We start from the raw sequence: 25,252 nt of genomic DNA on the forward strand, positions 1-25,252 counted from the left end.
AATTTCTTTTTTTTTTTTTTTATCGATATTAGATGACTCATGAGGAGCATTCCTAACTCTTTTCTTTAGGTGGGTTCAATGGGTCCAAAGGACAGCTCCACTGAGTCATGAGGAGCATTCCCAATTCTAAGATGACACACCCGTTTAATCTAGTTTGTTTAATCTCATTAATATATCTCAGGTACACCAGTTACTAGGTATGAGGTTTAACCACGAAAATTATTGAAAATTTTTAATTTATATAATTCGGAAACTCACTCCAAGGTCTCAATTTCAAGTCTATTTTAGTAAAAGTCGTGATAGTATGACTCCTCCACAAGGCATATTCAAAATACTCTCTTGATGTGGCATGTGTCCAATTCATAATTTTTAATGTCTCAAGATGCACATTCCCATAAATATGGGCAGTTGTGTAGTTTGAGGAGTAAAGATTTATGATTATTACACGTGCCATGTCATGAGAGTATGCCGCCTGAGATGTCAAACCAGTCAATACTTTATATATATATATATATATGGGTCAGGTTCAAGGGACATCTAAGAAATCATATGTAAAAACAATGTAACATTTATAAAATTTTAAAATATAGGTTAGAAATTTTGGATTGAGCTGATTTTTTGTGAGGATGATCTCTATGATGAGAAGATCATCCGAAAAAAAAAAATTAGTCCAATCTGAAACTTCTAACCCCATTAAAAGTGATTTAGAATGTGGACCGTCGATTTTTTGTCAACTTTTTTCAATAATTTGTAAATTACTTTTGATGGATTTAGAAATTTCAGATTGAGCTGATTTTTTGTGAGGATGATCTTTTCATCATAGTGACCATCCTTGCAAAAAATCAGCTCAATCCAAAACCTCTAACCCATATTTTGAAGAACCATTGTTTTTTCATATGTTTTTACATATGGCCCTTGAACCGCCCCCTATATATATATATATATATATATATATATATATATATATATAGGGAAGGGACCAGCGGACAAATTTTGGGACAAAGATCCGGATAAATGACTATGTCTGTCGGATCTCCACATATCCAATGGCATAGATCTGTTAAAAAATTTCACTTATAACTTTTTGATATTTGCAATTGCTTCCCCACGTCTTAAAAATCCCAAACCACCCGGCTCATCTTCTTCACTCTTCTCTTAATAGAACTCAGGCTAATAGCTCATCTTCTTCACTCTTCTTACCGTAGTCTCTGTCCCAGTTGACGATAACAACTCAAGCTACGATAACGGCTGTGGCGACCTAAAACCCACCCCACATCTATCTTTGTCACATTCTTCTCCTAACGTTCTTCATCCCAAATCAAATTTTGATTTCTTCTCTTAAATTAAATTCAGATCTGATTTCTCTTGTATTAATCATTACAGGTTCACTTTGAAAAAGAAAAATAAAATAAAATCCATTCTATACATGGGTTTAGTCCACCATTGATGGCAATTCAGATCCAATTTCTCAAATATACATGAGTTCAGTTGACCATTAATGGCGGACTCCAACAAGTCTCTAAAAATCCTAGAAGCTTTGAACCTCTAGTCAAATTTAAAGAAGAGAAGGAAGTGAAAGAGAGAGGGGGATCTTAAGATCAAATCGTGAACAACTTTCAAATTCGATGTTTGTTGGGATCTTCTCCAAGAATTTCAATCCATCACTAATGGCAGGAGAGAGGATTAAGCAGAGAGCATGATAACAAGCCTGACATTTCTCTATTAGCAAACAATGAAGAGTGAAGAAGACGTTCTAGGGTTTATGATTTGGATTTTTACTCATCATTGGCCGGGATGAAGACGAAGTTCCGTTGTCACTGCAAATCTCAACTTAGGGTTGGTGAAGAAGACGAGTACTTGTTTAGTGTGGAGAAGTGAAGAAAAGTTATTTGAAGTTTTTGGTCATGGGGAGGTAATTGAAAATATCAAAAAGATGTAAGTGAAACAATGAAACAACTAATTTTAAATAAATCTACACTGTTCATCCTATGAAGTTGCAACAGACAAGATCATTTGTCTGGATCTTTGTCCAGATATTTGTCACAGGAACCCGACCCATATATATATATGTATAGGGTGGGGTTCCGTAGACACACAAAGCTACTCATAAAGCTACAACGTTTTTGTCTTATATGGTTAAATGTTCGGAATGGGCTGATTTTTTGTGAGGATGATCTCTGTTGTGAGGGGATCATCCTTGCAAAAAATCATTTCATTCCAAAACTTCTAACCCCATCAAAAGTGATTTACAAAAATTGGACGGTTTTAACTTGTAAACATGGGGCTAGAAGTTTCATAATGGGCTAATTTTTGGCAAGGATGATCTCCTCACCATAGAGATCATCCTCATTAAAAATCAGCCCATTCCAAACTTTTTTGCCCATATAAGACAAAACACATTGTAACTTTATGAGTAGTTTTATGTGTATACGGATCCTAATCCATATATATATATATATATAGGGTCCCGTTCGGCACCCAACCATTTACCCAACAATTTGTCTAACCATATTTGTCTTACATGGGTTAGAAGCTTTAGAATGGGCTGATTTTTGGTGAGGATGATCTCCTCACTATAGAGATCATCATCACCGAAATCAGCCCATTCTAAAACTTCTAACCCCATAAAAAATGGATGATCCACGATTTTTCAACTTGTAAACATGGGGCTAAAAATTTCGGAATGGGCTGATTTTTGGTAAGGATGATCTTCTAATCATAGAGATCATCCTCACCAAAAATCAGCCCATTCCAAAACTTCTAACCCATGTAGGACAAAACACGTTTGTTAAAGTGTAGGGTAAAGCTTAGGGTAAATCGTGGATCGTCCATTTTTTGTAAACCATTTTTTATGGGGTTAGAAGTTTTGGAATGATCTGCTTTTTGGTGAGGATGATCTCCTCACCATAGAGATCATCCTCACCAAAAATCAGCTCATTCCAAAACTTCTAACCCATGTTGGACAAAACGCATTTGTTAAATTGTAGGGTGGGGAACGGGACCCCATTTATATATATATATATGGGCAATGTTCAACAACAAACATTTTGGAAAAATATTTTTCAAAACATGGGTTAGAGGTTTTGGAATGGGCTGATTTTTGGTGAGGATGATCTCTACGATGAGGAGATCATAATCACCAAAAATCAGCCCATTCCAAAACTTCTAACCCCATTAAAAATGGTTTACGAAAAAAGGACAGTCCACGATTTTTCAACTTGTAAATTGGGGCTAGAAATTTTGGAATGGGCTGACTTTTGGTGAGGATGATCATCCTCACCAAAAGTCAGCCCATTCCAAAACCGCTAACCCATGTTTTGAAAAATGTTTTGCCAAAATGTTTGTTACTAAACGGGACCCTATATATATATATATGGGTAGCGTTCAATGGCTAACTTTTTGGCAAAACATTTTTCAAACACATGAGTTAGAAGTTTTGGAATGGGCTGATTTTTTGTGAGGATGATCTCTACGGTGAGGAGATCATCCTCACCAAAAATCAGCCCATTCCAAAACTTCTAACCCATGTTTACCAGTTGAAAAATCGTGGATCGTCCATTTTTTGTAAACTATTTTTGATGGGGTTAGAAGTTTTGGAATGGGCTGATTTTTGATGATGATGATCTCCTCACCGTAGAGATCATCCTCACCAAAAATCAGCCCATTCCAAAACTTCTAACTCATGTTTTGAAAAATGTTTTGCCAAAAAGTTAGCCATTAAACGGGACCCTATATATATAGGGGGTAGTTCAGAGGCCATATGTAAAAACATATGAAAAAACAATGGTTTTTCAAAATATGGGTTAGAGGTTTTGGATTGAGTTGATTTTTTGCAAGGATGGTCACTATGATGAGAAGATCATCCTCACAAAAAATCAGCTCAATCAGAAACTTCTAAATCCATCAAAAGTGATTTACAAATTAGTGATAAAAATTGGTAAAAAATCGACGGTCCACATTCTAAATCACTTTTAATGGGGTTAGAAATTTTAGATTGGATTGATTTTTTTTCCAGATGATCTTCCCATCATAGAGATCATCCTCACAAAAAATAAGCTCAATTCAAAACTTCTAACTAATATTTTAAAATTTTATTGATGTTACATTGTTTTTATATATGTTTTTTCATATGGCCCTTGATATATATATATATATAGGGTCCCGTTCGGCACCCTAAGTTTTACCACACACTTTAACAAACGCGTTTTGTCTTACATGGGTTAGAAGTTTCGGAATGAGCTGATTTTTGGTGAGGATGATCTCTATGGTGAGGAGATCATCCTCACCAAAAATCAGCTCATTCCAAAACTTCTAACCCCATCAAAATTGATTTACAAAAAATGGACGGTCCACGATTTTTCAACGTGTAAACATGGGGCTAAACATTTCGGAATGGGCTGATTTTTGGGGAGGATGATCTTCTAATCATAGAGATCATCCTCACCAAAAATCAGCTCATTCCAAAACTTCTAACCCATGTAGGCAAAAAACATTTGTTAAAGTGTGTGGTAAAACTTAGGGTGCTGAACATTTCCCATATATATATATATATATATATATATATATATATATATGGGTCAGGTTCAAAGGACAACCATTTCAACACACATATAGACAACGTGTTTTGTCTTATATGGGCAAAAATGTTTGGAATGGACTGATTTTGTGTGAGGATGATCTCTGTGATGAGGAGATCATCCTTACCAAAAATCAGCTCATTATGAAACTTCTAGACCGTCCAATTTTTGTTGAAAAATTATAGACCGTCCAATTTTTGTAAATCAATTTTGATGGGGTTACAAGTTTTGGAATGGGATGATTTTTTGCCAGGATGATCCCCTCATCACAGAGATCATCCTCACAAAAAATCAGTCCATTCCAAACATTTTTGCCCATATAAGACAAAACACGTTGTCTATATGTGTGTTGAAATGGTTGTCCTTTGAACCTGACCCTCTATATATATATATATATATATGGGTCAGGTTCAAGGGTCATATGAGAAAACATATGAGAAAACTTTCGACGGTAAATAAAATTTTAAAATATGGGTTAGAAATTTTGGATTGAGCTGATGTTTTGTGAGGATGATCTCTATGATGGAAAGATCATTCAAAAAAAAAAAAAATCAGCCAAATCTGAAACTTCTAACCCCATTAAAAGTGATTTAGAATGTGGACCGTCGATTTTTTACCAATTTTTATTACAAATTTGTAAATCACTTTTGATGGATTTAGAAGTTTCTGATTGAGCTGATTTTTTGTGAGGATGATCTTCTCATCATAGTGATCATCCTTGCAAAAAATCAGCTCAATCCAAAACCTCTAACCCTTACTTTGAAAAACGAAAGTTTTCTCATATGTTTTCTCATATGGCCCTTGAACCTGACCCCATATATATATATATATATATATATATATATATATATATATATATAGAGGGTCAGGTTCAAAGGACAACCATTTCTACACACATATAGACAACGTGTTTTATCTTATATGGGCAAAAATGTTTGGAATGGACTGATTTTTTGTGAGGATGATCTCTGTGATGAGGGGATCATCCTGGCAAAAAATCATCCCATTCCAAAACTTGTAACCCCATCAAAATTGATTTACAAAAATTGGACGGTCTATAATTTTTCAACAAAAATTGGACGGTCTAGAAGTTTCATAATGAGCTGATTTTTGGCAAGGATGATCTCCTCATCACAGAGATCATCCTCACAAAAAATCAGTCCATTCCAAACATTTTTGCCCATATAAGACAAAACACGTTGTCTATATGTGTGTAGAAATGGTTGTCCTTTGAACCTGACCCATATATATATATATATATATATATACCCCTATTACGACTCACATTGCGACACACCGTTTTGTCTTATATGGGCCAAAATGTTTGGAATGGGCTGATTTTTTGTGAGGATGATCTCTATGTTGAGGAGATTATCTTTGCCAAAAATCAGCTCATTATGGAACTTCTAGCCCCATGTTTACAAGTTGAAAAATTTCAGACCATCTAATTTTTGTAAATCAATTTTGATGGGGTTAGAAGTTTTCGAATGAGATGATTTTTTGTCAGGATGATCCCCTCATCACAGAGATCATCCTCACAAAAAATCAGCCCATTCCAAACATTTTTGCCCATATAAGACAAACGGTGAGTCGCAATGTGAGTCATAATAGGGGTCGTAATAAAGCTATCCATATATATATAGAGTAACGTTCAATGGCTAACAGTTTGGCAAACACATTTTTCAAAACATGGGTTAGAGGTCTTGGAATGGGCTGATTTTTGGTGAGGATGATCTCTATGGTGAGGAGATCATCATCACCAAAAATCAGCCCATTCCAAAACTTCTAACCTCATCAAAAATGGTTTACAAAAAATGGACGGTTCACGATTTTTCAACTTGTAAAATGGGGCTAGAAGTTTTGGAATGAGCTGATTTTTGGTGAGGATGATCTCCTCACCGTAGAGATCATCCTCACCAAAAATCAGCCCATTCCAAGACCTCTAACCCATGTTTTGAAAAAGTGTTTGCCAAAATGTTTGCCAAACTGTTGGCCACGGATAGGGACCCATATATATATATGGGTCCCGTTCAGCAACAAACATTTTGGCAAAACATTTTTCAAAACATGGGTTAGAGGTTTTGGAATGGGCTGATTTTTGGTGAGGATGATCTCTACGGTGAGTAGACCATCCTCACCAAAAATCAGCCTATTCCAAAAATTCTAACCCCATCAAAAATGATTTACAAAAAATAGACGGTCCATGATTTTTCAACTTGTAAACATGGGGCTAGAAGTTTTGGAATGGACTGATTTTTGGTGAGGATGATCTCCTCACCGTAGAGATCATCCTCACCAAAAATCAGTTCATTGGAGATCATCCTCACCAAAAATCAGCCTATTCTAAAATTTCTAACTCTTGTAAGACAAAAATGGTTGGTTAAAATGTTGGCCAAAATGTTTGGTGCTGAACGGGACCCATATATGTAATGACCTAAAATTACCTTTGAACATTTGAAAAAAAAAAAAAAACCTTTGATAGATGGTACCAACCCTACACAGGTTTAAGAAAATGTGAAAAAGACTAAAGTTGGACAATAATTGAAGGACCTCTGCATCTATCTCATAATCAGGTCAACCCCCTCCCTTTCAAATTTAGCTCCTTAGTTTCCTCCGCATTTCTGTATCAAAAGCTTTGCTGCCTTACCATTAATCCCCTCTCTCTTCTTCCTTAATAAACTATAAGTTTGTTCAGTTTTTTATGCCATCTGATTTTTCTCTGTTTATTGTGTATCATAGTAATTGTTTATTTGGATGTTTTAATTTCAGTAACATTAATCATCTAAAGGCCAATCTCGAAAGAAGGAAGCTATTTATTATTTGTAAGTCATTTTTTTTTTCTCTTTATTTTTCCCATCAATCTTATTAGGAAAATTCTTGAAGATTGCCCTGTAAATCTGACTCCACAGGTGTTAAAATGGACTTCTCTAACCTAAACCCTTATATGGTTGAGATATGAGGAATTAACAACTTAATTTTCCTAGAGATTAGTATTGATCTTCCAGGAATTTATACGTTCTTCTAAGGATACATCTTTCTTTGAAATCCCTAACATCTCAACTATCACTTTCACCAAGTTTAGTGCAAAATGACTAGCACTTTGAACCTTTGATCGGTCTTCAAAGACAGAGTGAGTGTCGTTTAGTATGACCCTACTTTTGGATTCATGTAAAATTCTGAATCCAAAAGCAGTCCAAGGCAAAATTGTAAATGACCTTAAAGATTTAGATATGCAAACACACTTGTATTAAAAATAAAAATAAAAAGCCTTGATAATCAAACTACCTCACGTGGCACACTCAATCAACTCTCCTGATGTTGATGTGATAAGTTCATGAACCGTATATCTGTACGCCTTGGATACATGGTTTCCTTGGGATACATATTTTTTTCGAGAAAGTGAAGTTTTGTATCGTGAGGCATTCAGATCTACGGTTCCCATACTTGTCATGTTAGGAGAATTTATTGAGATGCCACATGGGGTACTCAGATTATCACGATCCATTAAAAAAATTAGGATTTACACATGATATATATATATATATATATATATATATATATATATATATATATATATATATATATATATATATATATATATATATTTCTATGACATGTATTTGTGGTGAGTCATCTTGCATTTGTGATTGAGTGGGAGAAGAATTAGGAGATTGTTGGGTGCAATTTATCTTCCTGGGATCTTGATAGTAAGGGATTGGTATTGTTTCATCCTTAACTCCTTTAAGTTTCAAATCTCTACTTGTAGAAGCCCTACTAGTAGACTGTCTTCCTGGAATTAAATTATTATCTTGTAAGGGTATTGTAGTTATAGTACTGGTCTCATCTGTTAGTATTATTGATCTTTTGAATGATGGGAAATTAATTTCTATGTTTCCATTTGGGTATTGGATGATTGATTCAGGTTCTTTGTTTTCTGGTATTTGTGATTGACCTTCTCCTGTTAAACTCCAAGTTGTTGGTAATTGAACATTGTTCCAGGAGATTCTTTTGGGTACTAGTTTATTTGATTTGTAGATATTGCTTTGTAATAGAAGAGTTTCTCCTTCTAAGGAAGGCTTTGTTAAAGCTCCTGGGTTTATTGTTGTAGTCATGGTTTTGTAGACTATTCTAAAAACTAGAGCTAATGGTTGTGATCCTGGTATCATATTATATCCTGAAGTTTGGATGTTTAGACTTAAAACTTTCATTATTCCTGGGTCTGTTAAGACTACTGTGAAATTTGGAAAGCTGTCAAAGTAAATTGGTCCATCACAAAGACTTGATTCTACTAGTCCTAACAAAGAATCTGTGAAATTTAAATGTCTCTTATATCTTAGACACAATAGTACTGAGGCTTTTAATCCTATTCTTGTTAAGGATTTAATTCCTACTTGTATTAATCCGATGTGTAAAAACTTGTGTTTTTGCTGGTGCTTTATTATAGATTCTCTTCAAAATAATTCTACCGTTTGGTGTTCTGTGACTAAAGGGATTGTTTGTTCCTAAATTTTTATTATATAATCTGTTTTTGTGAGAAAATTTCCTTTTTTATATATATTCTTGATAGGAACCATTGGTATAGTCCAATTATGTAGGCTAGATTCTACATCAACTATATAATTTTCTTCCATGTTCAAGACATCTGGATTTTCTGGATCCAAATTATGTTTTCCATAAATGAATCTGACCAATGAATTCATATTAGACTTAAATGCTGAAATTTTCCGGACTGTCAACAATTTATTCCGGAAAATCGGCTCTTCTAGCCTAGGAGAGGGATACGCGACTTAGGTCAGATGAAATTTTTTGCAAATGAGTCTATTATTAATTCTTTGTTCAAATACCCTTTTGAAAAACTTGGATCTGATACCATTCTACACAGGATCTTACAACTATTTTAGAAGTTTTTTAGTTTGATGGTTCAGAGAATCTAAAACCTACTTTATCCTCTTCTTTTAAAAACCTAAACCAAGGGTTTCTTTCTTCAAACCTCAGTTGTGTTATTCTAAAAAACTCTTCACTTATTTCTGATAAGAACTTGTTTTTATTGTGTCTTCCAAGGTTTTTGTCTTTGTACAAATACTTTCTATTCTTGTCAATTGGTCACCTAGGGAGTTTAAATACCTGTTGGTGTAATTGCCTTGTTTCATTATATTATTAATATCTTTAAGTGTTGGTCCATTGTCTAAGTCTTTAAATTCTATTGACTTATAAGGGGATCCTATGACTGTATTTTTGTGTACAGGGATTACGATTTCGTTTATTGGTGGTGGATGAAGGGATTCTATTTGTCCTATTTTAGGAACATCCCAACGATTTATTTTTAAAACATTTAATTACTTTAATGGAGTTTTAAAATATTTGTAATACCAATCAAAGAATGGAATTTCTTTTTTAGTTTTATTTAAATGTACATAATAAAATTTCCAAACTTGCTCTTGATAATTTTCTGATTTTTCTTCAAATTCTTTCCTATCTTTGGACGAGATGTATTCTAGTTTTATTAGGGGAATGTTTGGTTGAAATTTTTCTACAACATAAATTAAAACAAAATAGGTTCTCCAGTAGAAAAGAATTATGCCAATTCTGCGAACAATGTGGACTTCCTCCACCATTTCAATCATCTCCTTCCAAGATATCTAAACGTTCAAAAAAATTTCGTCCCCAATATAGTAGTAGAAATAAAAATAATAACAAATTCCTAAAACCAAAATCCAAAGCCCAATATTACAAGAAAAAACCAAAACAAAATAAAAAAAACCTTTTGAACGTTCACAAAACCCACAGAAAAGAATACCCACATGTTACAAGTGTGGAAAAGTAGGACACTATAAGAACCAATGTAAAGTAAAACAAAAAATAAATGAATTAGAAATAGATGAAAACCTGAAAATACAATTATCCAACTTAATGATCAACTCAGAATATTCAAGAAGTGAGAAAGAAGAAAATACAGAACTCCAGTAATAGTGACAATGAAGAACGGATTGAAAAAACTAGTAAACCACTTCAATTTTGTAATACTACATGTAGGTGTAAATCAATAAACACTTTAACAAGACAACAAAAAATATTATTTGACTATATAGATAAAATAGAAAATCCAGAATTACAAAAAGGTTATCTTTTACAATTAAGAGAGACAATAAAAAAGGAAGAATCAACGATCAAAGACTCCCCAGATTACAACTTACAAGAAATATTCAAAAGATTTGAAAAGTCACAAAGAAAAGAAATAACAATTCAAGACTTACAAAGAGAAATAAACCAGATAAAAGAAGAAATCAAAAGATTACATATAATAAATAAAGGGCAACAAGAACAAATAGACATATTAAATTTCAATAAACTTAAACAAAAGGAGATTCCTCCAGGAGATGAAGAAACTGAAGAAATAGAAAATTATGTACAAATAATCAATAAAATTCAATTTCAAAAATGGTTCATCAATATTCAATTAGTAATCAACAAAGAATTCATGGTAACAATTGTAGCTCTGGTTGATTCAGGAGTAGATCTAAATTGCATACAAGAAGGTATTATTCCAACCAAATATTTTGAAAAAATCACAGAGGGAATATCTACTGTAGACGGATAGTGTTTAAAAATAAAATACAAACTTTCAAATGTTCATGTTTGCAACCAAGGAATTTGTATAAATACCCATTTTATATTAGTAAAAAATCTAACGAAATTTGTCATCCTAGGAACACTATTCTTAGTTTTAATTCAACCCTTTACAGTAGATTCAAAAGGAATAAAGTGCAAATTGTTAGATCAAGATATACAATTCAAATTTATACAAGAACCCAAAGAAAGAGAATTAGATATAATAAAAAACAAGGCTATTTCTATTACAATCAATCTATTAAACAAGAAAGAAAATCAAATAAAATTCTTAAAACAAGAAATAAATTTCTTAAAAATACAAGAAAATTTAGATGATCCTAAGTTAAAAGTAAAAATCCAAAAATTCAAAGAAAAACTAGAAAAGGAAGTATGCTCAAACCTGTCCTGTGCAGATTTCAAAACATCCATTTCAAATCCACTTCCTATAAAAGAAAAGAAAACTTCTTGGAGAAGACATCGAAAAATCATACTCGAACCAAAAAAAGCCTTCATCTCATCCAAGCCTACCAAGCCTTCATCTCAACCATCCATCCATATCCAACTAAAATCCCAATTTTCAAATACCAAAGCTTTCGAAAAAAAGAACTATTTAGGTAATATTTTCCGTTTATCTTAAGAACTCCTTTTTCAATTTTTAATCTTGTAATATTCTGTTTAAGTTTCATTTTCAAGTTTGTAAGACTCTGTATCTGTTATTCAAAGTTTGCTCTATATGCCTTCCTATGCCTCGTTATACTTTTAATATAGAAGAAAGATATCAATTATTAAGAGTTTATTTTGCTGATTTAATTGAAAAAGAATTATCTTATTCAAGATAAGGAAAAACAAGAGACGAAGAATATTGGGAAGACCATCAAAGGCTAACAGAAATAAGAGAAGAGTTTTTTAGAATATCACAACTAAGGTTTGAAGAAAGATAAAGTAGGTTTTAGATTCTCTGAACCATCAAACTAAAGAACTTCTAAAATAATTGTAAGATCCTGTGTAGAATGGTATCAGAGCCAAGTTTTCCAAAAGGGTATTTGAACAAAGAATTAATAATAGACTCATTTGCAAAAAATTTCGTCTGACCTAAGTCGCGTATCCCTCTCCTAGGCCAGAAGAGCCGATTTTCGGGAATAAATCGTTGACAGTCTGGAAAATTTTAGCATTTAAGTCTAATATGAATTCATTGGTCATATTCATTTCTGGAAAACATAGTTCGGATCCAGAAAACCCAGATGTCTTGAACATGGAAGAAAACTCTATAGTTAATGTAGAATCTAGCCTATATAATTAGAATATACCAATGGTTCTTATCAAGAATATATATAAAAAAGGAAATTTTCTCACAAAAACAGATTATACAATAAAAATCTGCGAACAAACAATCCCTTTAGTCACAGAACACCAAGCGGTAGAATTATTTTCAAGAGAATCTATAATAAAGCACCAGCAAAAACATAAGTTTTTACACATTGGATTAATACAAGTAGGAATTAAACTCTTAACAAGAGTAGGATTAAAAGCCTCAGTACTATTGTGTCTAAGAGATAAGAGACATTTAAATTTCACAGATTCTTTGTTAAGACTAGTAGAATCAAGTCTTTGTGATGGACCAATTTACTTTGACAGCTTTCCAAATTTCACAGTAGTCTTAACAGACCCAGGAATAATGAAAGTTTTAAGTCTAAACATCCAAACTTCAGGATATAATATGATACCAGGATCACAACCATTAGCTCTAGTTTTTAGAATAGTCTACAAAACCATGACTACAACAATAAACCCAGGAGCTTTAACAAAGCCTTCCTTAGAAGGAGAAACTCTTCTATTACAAAGCAATATCTACAAATCAAATAAACTAGTACCCAAAAGAATCTCCTGGAATGATGTTCAATTACCGACAACTTGGAGTTTAACAGGAGAAGGTCTATCACAAATACCAGAAAACAAAGAACCTGAATCAATCATCCAATACCCAGATGGAAACATAGAAATTAATTTCCCATCATTCAAAAGATCAATAATACTAACAGATGAAACCAGTACTATAACTACAATACCCTTACAAGATAATAATTTAATTCCAGGAAGACAGTCTACTAGTAGGGCTTCTACAAGTAGAGATTTGAAACTTATATATATATATATATGGGGACGGTTCAGTAGCCCTAAAGTTTGCCAAGTTTGGTGCCAAACATTTTTCAAAATATGGGTTAGAAGCTTTGGAATGAGCCGATTTTTTGTGAGGATGATATCTATGAAGAGGAGATCATCCTCACCAAAAATCAGCCAATTCCAAAACTTCTAACCCCATCAAAAGTGATTTACAAAAAATGTTTGGCACCAAACTGGCAAACTTTAGGGCTGGCAAACCGCTCCCATATATATATATATATCATCTTGGTTAATGTTTTAATTACAGAATACCCTTGTTCCACATTAAATGATAGAACAATGTTATAAATTAATTTGTCTCTAATTAAAATATATATATAGGGAAATGTTCAGCAAGAAACATTTTGACAAACATTTTGGCAAAACATTTTTCAAAACATGGGTTAGAGGTTTTGGAATGGGCTGATTTTTGGTGAGGATGATCTCTACGGCGAGGAGATCATCATCACCAAAAATCAGCCCATTCCAAAACTTCTAACTCCATCAAAAATGATTTTCAAAAGATGGACGGTCCACGATTTTTCAACTTGTAAACTGGGGCTAGAAGTTTTGGAATGGGCTGATTTTTGGTGAGGATGATCTCCTCACCGTAGAGATCATCCTCACAAAAAATCAGACCATTCCAAAACCTCTAACCTATGTTTTGAAAAATGTTTTACCAAAATGTTTGTTGCTGAACGGGACCCATATATATATATATATAAATGGGTCCCGTTCAGGACCCTAAGTTTTACCCTACACTTTAACAAACATTTTTTGTCCTACATGGGTTAGAAGTTTTGGAATGGGCTGATTTTTGGTGAGGATAATCTCTATGGTGAGGAGATCATCCTCACCAAAAATCAGCTCATTCCAAAACTTCTAACCCCATCAAAAATGGTTTACAAAAAATGGACGGTCCACGATTTTTCAACTTGTAAACATGAGGCTAAACATTTCGGAATGGGCTGATTTTTGGGGAGGATAATCTTCTAATCATAGAGATCATTCTCACCAAAATTCAGCCCATTCCAAAACTTCTAACCCATGTAGGACAAAAAACGTTTGTTAAAGTGTAGGGTAAAACTTAGGGTGCTGAACATTTCCCTATATATATATGGATGGCGTTATTACGACCCCCATTACAACCCCTTTTGCGACACATCTTTTTGTCTTATATGGGAAAAAATGTTTGGAATGGACTGATTTTTTGTGAGGATGATCTGTATGGTGAGGAGATCATTCTGGCAAAAAATCAGCCCATTCCAAAACTTCTAGACCGTCCGATTTTTGTTGAAAAATTATAGACCGTCCAATTTTTGTAAATCACTTTTGATGGGGTTAGAAGTTTTGGAATGGGATGATTTTTTGCCAGGATGATCCCCTCATCACAGAGATCATCCTCACAAAAAATCAGCCCATTCCAAACATTTTTGCCCATATAAGACAAAATGGTGTGTCGCAAAGGGGGTCGTAATGGGGGACGTAATAACCCGACCCTATATATATATATATATATATATATATATATATATATATATATATATATATAGGGAGCGGTTCAACAGCCCTAAAGTTTGCCAAGTTTGGTGCCAAACATTTTTTGTAAATCACTTTTGATGGGGTTAGAAGTTTTAGAATAGGCTGATTTTTTATGAGGATGATCTCTACGGTGAAGAGATCATCCTCACAAAAATCAGCTCATTTTGAAACTTCTAACCCTAGTTTACAAGTTGAAGAATCGTGGACCGTCCAATTTTTGTAAATCACTTTTGATGGGATTAGAAGTTTTGGAATTGGCTGATTTTTGGTGAGGATGATCTCCTCTTCATAGAGATCATCCTCACAAAAAATCAGCTCATTCCAAAGCTTCTAACCCATATTTTGAAAAATGTTTGGCACCAAACTTGGCAAACTTTAGGGCTGGTGAACCGTCCCCTATATCTATATATATATTTAAATAGAGACAAATTAATTTATAACATTGTTCTATCATTTAATGTGGAAGAAGGGTATTCTGTAATTAAAACATTAACCAAGATGATGTTAGTAGATAATAATTTTACAAAGCTAAAAACTAACCAACTTTATTATGGGAAGTGACATTGAAAATCTATTCCTTTTGGAAAAATTCACCTTCATAATAGAGAGGTTAGGAGACCTGTTTGGATACACTTAAAAAATAATATTTTTTTTTTATTCTTTTTTTACGTTTGAAAGTTGAAATTTTTCTTTGGATTAATTTTAAAAAATTACTTTTAAATTTTTTTATTTTATTTTAAAAATTAGCTTTTTAAAGAGTAAAACGAAAACTACTTTCTACTTTCAAAAATTACTTTTTCCCAAAACTACTTTCTTCCATGGTGACTTTCTAACTATCTAACCGGACATGACCTAAATGTAAAAGTGGGAGCATTTTTTGTATTTCAAGATAAAATAATTGAAATACCCTCATCTTTTAACTTCACCTTATTAGAGAATTAGATAGGTCAAGGGAGGATACTAACGATTTGAAATTAAAGGAATAGATAGGTCAAATTTAATAGGAGAAGGCAAAGTAGAAGTGGTTCGACACCAAAATTTGAGTGTGCATAAATGCCCCCATTGTCATATTTATATTAGAATAATCTTGAAGTGACCTCAAGATTGTACCTCACATCACACATCCTGACGTGAAAGTGTATAAAAACCATAGATGCTTTACATCAAGATACGAGTAAAAAAGCATTTATAGTTCAGATACACTTTCATGTCAGGATGTGTAATGTAAGATACAATCTTGAGGTCACTCCAATACGACTCCTAAGTTTAATATAATGTGGGCTATTTTGGCCAAAACACCAGAAAATTGCAATCCCCGGCCTAGAATCACGTTGCTTAGTTTCTAACATAAATAAAAATATCTTTTTTTTACTATGTAATATTAATAAATTGTTTAATCAATATTTTAAATTAAAAATAAGCCTTTCTGATATATGTGCAAGTGTGACCTTCCAGTAAACCATAAAAAAACGAAAGAAAAGTATGAAATATGATATGAAACTAATATGAGTCAAATAACTAATTCTTTGCTATCAATATTTAAAAATAATAGTTTATAATTTTATATAAAAAAAGAGTGCTACTATTTCCACACCAACTTTTACTAATGCCACACCAATTCTTATATAAAACATCAAAGAATTGCGCACAATTGGTGTGGCATTAGTAAAAGTTGGTGTGTCAATAGCAACTCTCTAAAAATATATAATAAACATGCAAATTACCTGGATTTTGCTAGTACATTAAAAGTAAAACAAGTAACATAAAAGCCCAAAATGGGAATTACAAAAAAATTAATTTAGTTTTGTGTATATATTTGTTGTATAGGAAAATATATAAAATAACTATGATTATATATAGTAGGAATAAAGTTGGCATCGAAATCTTTTGCACTATTATGTACATTGATTTCGGAGCCTATTTGTTCTTCTTTCAATTTAGTCCCATTACCAATGAATCTCAAATTCAGTATTACGTCTTATTTTTTGTAACAACAACAATTGGTTTTATAACCAATATATTCAGGATTATACACTACATGGTACACATTCATAAATTTCCCATAATTTATATACTAAATGGGCTGATTATATACACTCATATATATATATTACACACTAAAAGGAAAAACCTACAGATGACATGACCTTATTGTGCACAAAACATAATATATACTTCACTGTGATTTAAGCATCTCTAAAATATATAGGAAATAACTAGATTTTTCATAGCACATTATAATTATGTCCTTGAATGAATCTGTTTATTTTCATAGGCAAATGATCGTTCCAACAAATTTTCTCATAGAGGGTGGGATTTAATGTAAAAAAAAAAAAAAAAAAAAAATTATCTTGAATTTTCCTACTCGTGAAACATCAAGAAAATCAACTGCAATCAATTTTCCGACGAAATGCTGAAACAAAGGCGTGCAAATTCACTTTTTCTTAAGAATTGGTTTTCCTAGTGGATTTTACTAGTAAACAAAATTACAATTAATCTTCCTTTTTGTTGTGGCTTGATTTTGAAATTCAATTTAAAGGTTCATATTAGTATACTGATCTAGATGCTTACTCTATTAATACTGCAGTTTGGCAAGAACACCACTATATTAGTATATTGGGCATTTTAGTTTAGTTATTTCCTTTCATAGTTTTACATTTTAAAAGTTTATTGTATTTTAATAAAGAAAAATAATGTGCAGGAAAATGGTGGATGCAGTCACAAATGTTCTCATAACAAAATTGGTCGAAATTTTCTTGAATGAAGGTTTTCATTTGCCTAAATTTCACGAGCAGTTTAAGACTGTGAATGAAGAGCTCCAGTTCATGCAGAGCTACATCGAACATGTGGAGGGAGTGAAAAGGAGGGACCACAATAAACATCTTAAGACTGTTGTGGGACAATTGAGAGAGAGAGACTATATGTTGTGGAGGATATAATATTAGATTGCAAGTTGTTTCTAGAAAGAAGAAAAAAGGCATCGAAGCTCAAGCGCTATTGTTCTCCTTCATTTTGGAACTTCTGTTATCAAGTGGGAAAGAAGCTTAGTGAGATAAATCAAGATATACAAAATCATTTAGAGAGGATGAAACCTTTCATTCCTGCTATCTCTTCTAATCATGATCAATTGGGGAATAATCGACCAGCAAGTTACCCAATTCTAACGAAAGATGTTGAAATAGTAGGCATGGAGAAAGATGTGAATAAAATTAAGCAATGGGTCTTAAACCCACCACAAAGGCCCTTGAACATCATTGGAATAGTTGGTATGGGTGGGATAGGCAAAACTACCCTTGCCCAAAAGATACAAAACGATGATGATATGAAGAATGCCTTCGAACATATCATCTTGATGGTGACTGTTTCACAAACTTTTCAATTTGAAGAGTCAATCAAGGTTATGTTGAAATCAATTACCGGGCCCAGAGACTTCGCTAACGTCAATTTTCAGAATTTACTGTTGGAGCTACAAGACAGAATGGAGAGGAAGAAATGCTTGGTTATCCTGGATGACGTATGGAGCCTAGATGAAGGCTTGTGGTGGGAGAGTTTGAAGTCAGTTTTGGTTCACAGCAGCACTTGTGTCATTGTCACAACCAGGGATGTGGATGTCGCTCTCTCAATGGGAGCCGATGAGACACGCACACATTGTCATCAACGATTCTCTAACGCGGATAGTTGGTCATTATTCACAAAAATAGCATTTTCAAAGGAAGGAGGTCAGTGTCCTAAACGGCTTGAGGATATCAGCAAGAAAATTGTTGATAGATGTGGAGGTCTCCCATTGGCAATCAAGGACGTGGGAGGAATGATGATGAATAAAGGAAGTTCGACCGACGAGTGGGAGCGAATATCTAAGAACCTAATTGAAGAATTGGATGAGAAAGGAGGACCAATCTTTTCTATTTTACAACTAAGCTATGATGAGCTTCCTTCGCTTTTGAAACCATGTATGCTGTGTTTGGCCGTGTTTCCTGAAGATTCCGATATATCCTCTAAAGACATTATTGCTTGGTGGATTGACGAGGGCTTTGTTCGAGAAGGGAAGCAAGGAAGGTCTTTATATGATATTGGAAAAGAGTATCTGGATGAATTAATGAGCCGGTGTTTATTAGTTATTGAACGTGAAGAGTATTTTGGGGCAAAAGATTTTTGGTTTAGAATACATGATATGGTAAGAGAAATGATTAGAAGGGTCGCGACGGAAGAAGATTTTATTTGCATAAATGAATGTGGGAAGTCTTCCAATATCCAATCACGTCGAGTAGGGGTAGTAAGGAATCTCCGTGTATCTGAGCAAAACAATTTGAAATCGTTGCGGACAATAAGAGGGTTTTATTTAGAAGAGAGTGAGTTTGTTAAAAATCTGGGATCAAAGCTATGCCAATTAAAATGGTTGAGGGTTTTGAATATTAATTTTAAACATTTATCTCAACCCCCTGCAGTAGATAGGTTAAGTGGGATAGGATCACTGCAGCACCTCGTATGTCTTCAGATAAGAAACGCTGGACTTGTGAGACTTCCGGATTCTATTGGAAATCTTCAAAGCCTTCAAATTTTAATCCTAAGAAACTGTCCTAATTTGAAGAGAGTGCCAGAAAATATAGCATCCTTGGAGAAATTAAGCATCTTAAATTTAACTGGTTCTTGAGAATGCCTCCCCAATGAGATTGGAGACCTTCAACAACTGTGTGGATTCTCTTTTACTGTGAATTCAAAAGTCAAGGATGGGGGGTTTCGCATTTCTGGTTTGAAGAAATTAACTAAAATCAGACAACTTGACTTGGAGATAGATTCAAAAGATGGAATAGAAGATGAGGAGTTGATGGTGCTGTCAGAGCTTACACAGTTGGAGTCCTTGTCTATAAGATTTCCAAGCAACAACAACAATGATACGCAGGAAGTAGTTTACAAACTCCCACCTCTATACCAGCTTTCAGAGTTATATCTTAGAGGCGATCTAGGAGAAAAGACTGCCTGGCTCAATCCAACCTCTCTTCCCAAATTACGGCTTCTACACATTTATAGTTGTAAATCTCTCACCTGTATGAGTCCAGAATTCTTTGGAGAGGATAGCAACAATAATGACACTACTTTCTGGAAATTGGAAGTCTTATTCCTTGCTAGGCTATACAATTTGGAGGAGGAGTGGCCCAGAATACTACAAGCAACGCCATCTTTAAGATTACTAAAGGTTTTGGATTGCCCAAAATTTAAAGGACTCCCTTTCGACCATGGTGAAGATGGTACCGGCATTTGGAGACGAGAATAAACTCTTCATTTAGGTGTAAGTAGTACCCTCCTTTAAACTGTAAACTGTATGCTCCTTTAATATGTTTGCATAGGGTTACAATTTTTACTTTTTTTTTTTTTTTTGGAATCCATAGCATCCCAACTGAGAATTTGATGGAGAGGCTAGTGTATTCCTTCTTTCTTTCTTTGTTGGTTTCAATTTAAGTCTTCCACTTGATCTATAAATAATATTCATCATTTATCTAACTATACTATATTCTTCAATCATCCTGACTCATGGATTTCTCATCTCGTCCGGTTGACCAAACTTTCAAGTTGACCCGTTTGAGGTTTTTGTCTCAAGTGAGTCATCTTGTTAAAATCATATAAATGAAGTAATAGGATTTGTTTAGCTGAGTCCAAATCAAAGGATAAAATTTTTATTTTGTTATATTAATTTCATTAATTGATTTGGGGGGGATTTAGTAAATAAATCCACAAGTTTACAATTTTGTTGTTGTTGGACAAATGTGTGGTTTACATGACTTAAACTAGATATAAGTAATTGGGTTATGTACGCTCTTGTGGTGCAGCTTTCAGAGATCTCAATACCAATTGGACAAAGCTGGGCTGGTTGGAGCTAATGGATGAATTTACAATGGAGGGATCAATGCCCTCTTTCTTGAATTTCCTTACTTTATTAACAACTTTTTACTGCTGCTTTTGAAATATGGATCTTGTAATAGTTAAATTCTGTTTTTTTTTTTCCTTGGAAAAACATTTGTGATTGTTTGAAGCTACATATTTCCAAAACATTCAATGACTGTTAAACTATATCATCTAATTTTAGTGTTCTTGGATGTCTATCTGTATGTGTGCATCTATCTGCCTAATATTTCTATCAGGTGGAACTAGTCCGGATCAATGGCATTATGAACCCACATGATGCTGGCTGTTCAATTCATATCAGGTGTATCTCGAGTATGTGCAATGCAACAAATTTACAAAAATTTAAAAAGGTTGTGATTGTTGAATGAGCTCTGTTACACTGACTTAAAAAATAAGTGAGTTCCATCCATTCAAAGTCATTGTGATCGAATTGTCAATGTGCAGAAGTGTCGCACATTAGGCCATCGACACTATAAGGCAAAGCTTGCAGAGAAGGGGTGTTTTACACTGTCAATTTGTGTCGATCCTGTAATTAGGCCATCGACACTATTAACTAACTATCAAAACTTGCAAATAAAGGAATACTTGATATATCCTCAAACTTTTATGAACCTCTATTTTAAACCTCTGCTATCTGTTTTAACCTATCGACAATCATGGTGATTTATCTCATGCCTTGTGCTTCGACTTGGTGCATGGCACAAAGTGAATAACAATCGGAGTACATGCAAGACCAATCATGGTATATTTTATGTCCTATCATTACAGTAAAAAAGAGAACATTTTGGAAATCAGTTTTATAACGTACCCCTTGAGATCAGGCGAGGGATAATGCACAAGAAGATGCTTTTCACCGTATAATGCTCAGCCGTGAGAACGATGTCAAGATATATAATTATTTGACAGTGTGCGATGAAGATGATAGCAGGTGAGAGGGCGAGAGAGAGAGAGAGAGAGAGAGGAATGGTTGGGGTATTGTCGAATGGTTAGGATTCTATCGAGAGAGAAGAAAACTTTTATAAACTACCAACAAGTGAGTTCGTCACTTTTAATATCTACGAATTCGTAGTTATACTAGAAAATTCATTGATTGATTCTAAAAGTGATGAATTCACTCCAAATGCATTTTTTGGGAATTAAAATGGACAGTGTACCGAAACCTAAATTTGGACATTAGTTGTACACGTCTTAAGAAAAATCCCTTATTTATTTCCATTATTTTTAATTGGGGTGTAATAAGTAAAAGTTGGGATGCAATAGCAGCTCTCTTTATATATCACTTGAATTTTTAACTCCGGTTAAGTCTTTTGTTTTTTTTTTCGACTCGCTTTTAATAATTCCCATTCAATTCAAAGCTATTTTTTATTTCAATGTATGCATGTTTCACAAAAATGAGCACATTATCTCATTTTATTCATCACCAATGGATTACTTGATCTATGAGCCAGCCCTGATATTCTTTCTTAATCCAATTAATTATAATATATTATTCCATCATCCTGACTCATGGACGTCCGGTCACCAACCAGAACCAAGTTGACTTGTCCGAGTTGTCTTATCTCAAATGAGTCATCTTATTAAAATCATTTTGAATATTTTTTGAAATAATTATTATTTTTCTGTTATAAGTTGGATTAATATATGCTTTGTGATCAGGTCCCATAAAGTTATTTCTAGGACTATAATTACACATGGATTACCTACACTTGATTATTATTTTCTCAAAGTAAAAAATAAATCATGTAAAAATTTCAAATTATTGATAACTAAAAGAATTTCTATTGATTACAGGTAAAAAAGTCAAATTTTCGGAGACAAATGAAAATGGAAAAAATTATCATTACAATGCTTGAGCCAATGAGGATTAGTCACCCAAAACTCGGAGCAAAAATCTTCCACGTCACCGCACTGTGGCAAGGGTGTGGTGCGCCGCGACGATCCTAGGGAGAATTTCCTTGGGATTTGTGTTGAAGCTTCTAGGCCTTTTTGCCATTGAATTGATGGATCTTTCTCGAAGAAACTAGCACAGATATGACCTAGAAACCTGAAATAAAACTTTATAAATTTAGGGATTGTCCTGAAGGAAGGGGTCCCTCTCCATTCTTTCTAGTTTTACTATGTAATTTTCTATTTTTGTGAAAAAGAGAGTTCTTGTAGAGTGAGAGCTTTAGAACCCTCTCTTCCCCTTTTGTTATTTCTTTTTTTCTTGTAGTCTAAATTTAGTTTTTACCATACTTTCAAGCTGTGTAATCAAAGAGATTCAAGTTGATTTTTGGAATAAAAAAGTAACAAAGAAACTCTCATTCTCTTCTCCACTGTACTCTCTCTATTTTACTTTATTTCAATTTTTTCTTCGCGGAGATTGACTAGATTCTCCATAGAGAGGTTAATGAAGTTGGAACGAGTTTAACTTAATCTTGTTGAGTTAGGTCTATTGCCTCTGTTTTAATTGTACTTTTGTGAAGACTCTTAAGATTGGGATTATCTTATTTATAACTAGTGTTCTAATTTTAATAATTCTGTAGACACTCCAATTTGAACGGCCCCCACTCGAAAGGGTCCAAAAAATAACAAATTTGGCCAACGGGCCTCAAAAGCTTGAATCACTCAAAATGTCATTTTTATCGAATCGAGGCCCCTGAGACCTCTAATGGTCTAGCGGGCCTATAAAAAAGAATTGGTTCACCCCCACCTTCACCGCTCCATCCCCAAAGCTCAAACCTTAAAAAAAAACTCTATTTCTTTCAATAAATGACCCAAGGCTTCCCACGTGGCCCAAAGACTCCAATTCCTCACCACCTTTCTACACTCTTCAACCCATTCAACATAAGCCCAATTATTCTACCCATTAACTAAACCCATTCAACTCAACCAATATCTATTCTTATTTAACCCACAACCTAAGCCCAACCCCACACTATACCTAAGCCCAATTCTCAACCCAACCCAACATCACAACCAATCAACACAATCATCAAGGTGGGATACATGTCACTACCTCAACTCACCTCCCTCATCCCACTAACCATCCCATCACCTCTTCTTTAAACATCATCTACTTACACCCCTAACCTATACCTACCCTTAATCTACTCACATCAACCCATCATCTTTTCTCTAAAAAAATCTAATCTACCCACACCCCTAACCTATACCTCCCCCATAATCTACCCTCATCATTCCCTACAAAACCCATATCTACAATCTAAACCCACACCCCTCCTCTCAAATCAAACACTCATACTCTCCCATCAATTCATTTCAACCCTTCATTTCACCCATTTTAACACATGACATCATCTCCCACACCCTCCCAAAATATTATCAACCACCCTCTTACACAACCCTTCTTTTAACTAAAATCTCATCCCCTCAACTCACTTCACCAATTAATTACTCTCTTACACAATCCCATCTTCTCAACTACTCTCATTTATTTTATTCCATCTAATACTTAACCCAAATGGGTTGAAAGATCCAACTCATTTGGATTGTAAAACGACCCATTTACGTTTCTTACACAAATGCCCTTCAATCATCTCTAATTTATCCCTATTTTTTTCTTAAACCCCACACCATTCTACCACTTCTCTTCATTTCACCCCATCTTACCCCTAAAAATAACTCCCAAACTTTATAAAACCCCACTCATTCTCAACTCTCATTACCTAATGAAAATTTGAAAAAAATACTCTCTAAAAAAAAAAAAAAACTCTCAACTCACCTCACTACTCTCAACTCTTAAATTCTAACTTTCAACTCACCTCCATTACCCTCAACTCTCAACTCTCAACTTCTTCTCAAGCAAATCCAAGAAATTCAAATTGATTCATCAAGAAAAGGCAAAGAAAGTCAACAAATGAGCAAGGTGGGTTTGGACAAAAGAACACCTCCTGCAACTCCTTTCTTCTACTTATCCCTTTCTTCACACCTTCACACATACCACCATGGTTTGAACCATCAAAGGACCCCTTTTTCAATAAAGGTGCCCTCAATGGGTTGAACTAACATCAAAGCCCCTCATACTTGAGGGCACACATCGGATTTTTCGATTCTTTTTCTTATTTTATTTTTATTTTCAAGATGGACCGAGTTTAAGGATACCACCAATGGTAGATGGAGTAGGGTGCTTAACACCTTCCCTACTCCATAAAATGGACCCCTTACCTTGAATCAAAAGTTGGACCAAATGAGCCATATCCGTACGAGAGTCATCAAATGTCAAAAAACATGATTTTTCAAAAAACTGCAATCCAGGTGACCATTCACACCCATTTCAAATATGAATGGTGGCGACTCCAAAATCCCCCAAAGTGGATGATATATTCAAAATTGAATAAATCACGTGTCCACAGATTCATGTTTAGATAAGATCAAGTTTAATCATACTCAATGACAAACTTGAGACATAAATTTGATAATCTCATCTTAGTTAAGGATTCACATAAAAAATTAATTGATTG

General features: G+C 33.9%; 2 protein-coding genes across 2 annotated transcripts; both read left to right on the forward strand.

Annotated features, from left to right (window-relative positions):
- The first annotated feature begins 7,346 nt into the window (after positions 1-7,346).
- On the forward strand, positions 7,347-20,961 carry LOC147398190 (disease resistance RPP13-like protein 4). Its single transcript, XM_086447344.1, has 3 exons — positions 7,347-7,399; positions 17,590-20,175; positions 20,714-20,961. The coding sequence occupies exon 2, from the start codon at positions 17,974-17,976 to the stop codon at positions 19,537-19,539; it is 1,566 nt and encodes a 521-aa protein (XP_086303470.1). The 5' UTR covers positions 7,347-7,399; positions 17,590-17,973; the 3' UTR covers positions 19,540-20,175; positions 20,714-20,961.
- LOC147398191 (disease resistance RPP13-like protein 4) lies at positions 19,714-20,160 on the forward strand. The gene has a single exon (XM_086446671.1). The coding sequence runs from the start codon at positions 19,714-19,716 to the stop codon at positions 20,158-20,160; it is 447 nt and encodes a 148-aa protein (XP_086302797.1).
- Positions 20,962-25,252: the final 4,291 nt, after the last annotated feature.

The sequence above is a fragment of the Akebia trifoliata genome, chromosome 7 (assembly GCF_017979445.1).
Source record: "Akebia trifoliata isolate Shusen 1 chromosome 7, ASM1797944v1, whole genome shotgun sequence".
NCBI lineage: Eukaryota > Viridiplantae > Streptophyta > Magnoliopsida > Ranunculales > Lardizabalaceae > Akebia > Akebia trifoliata.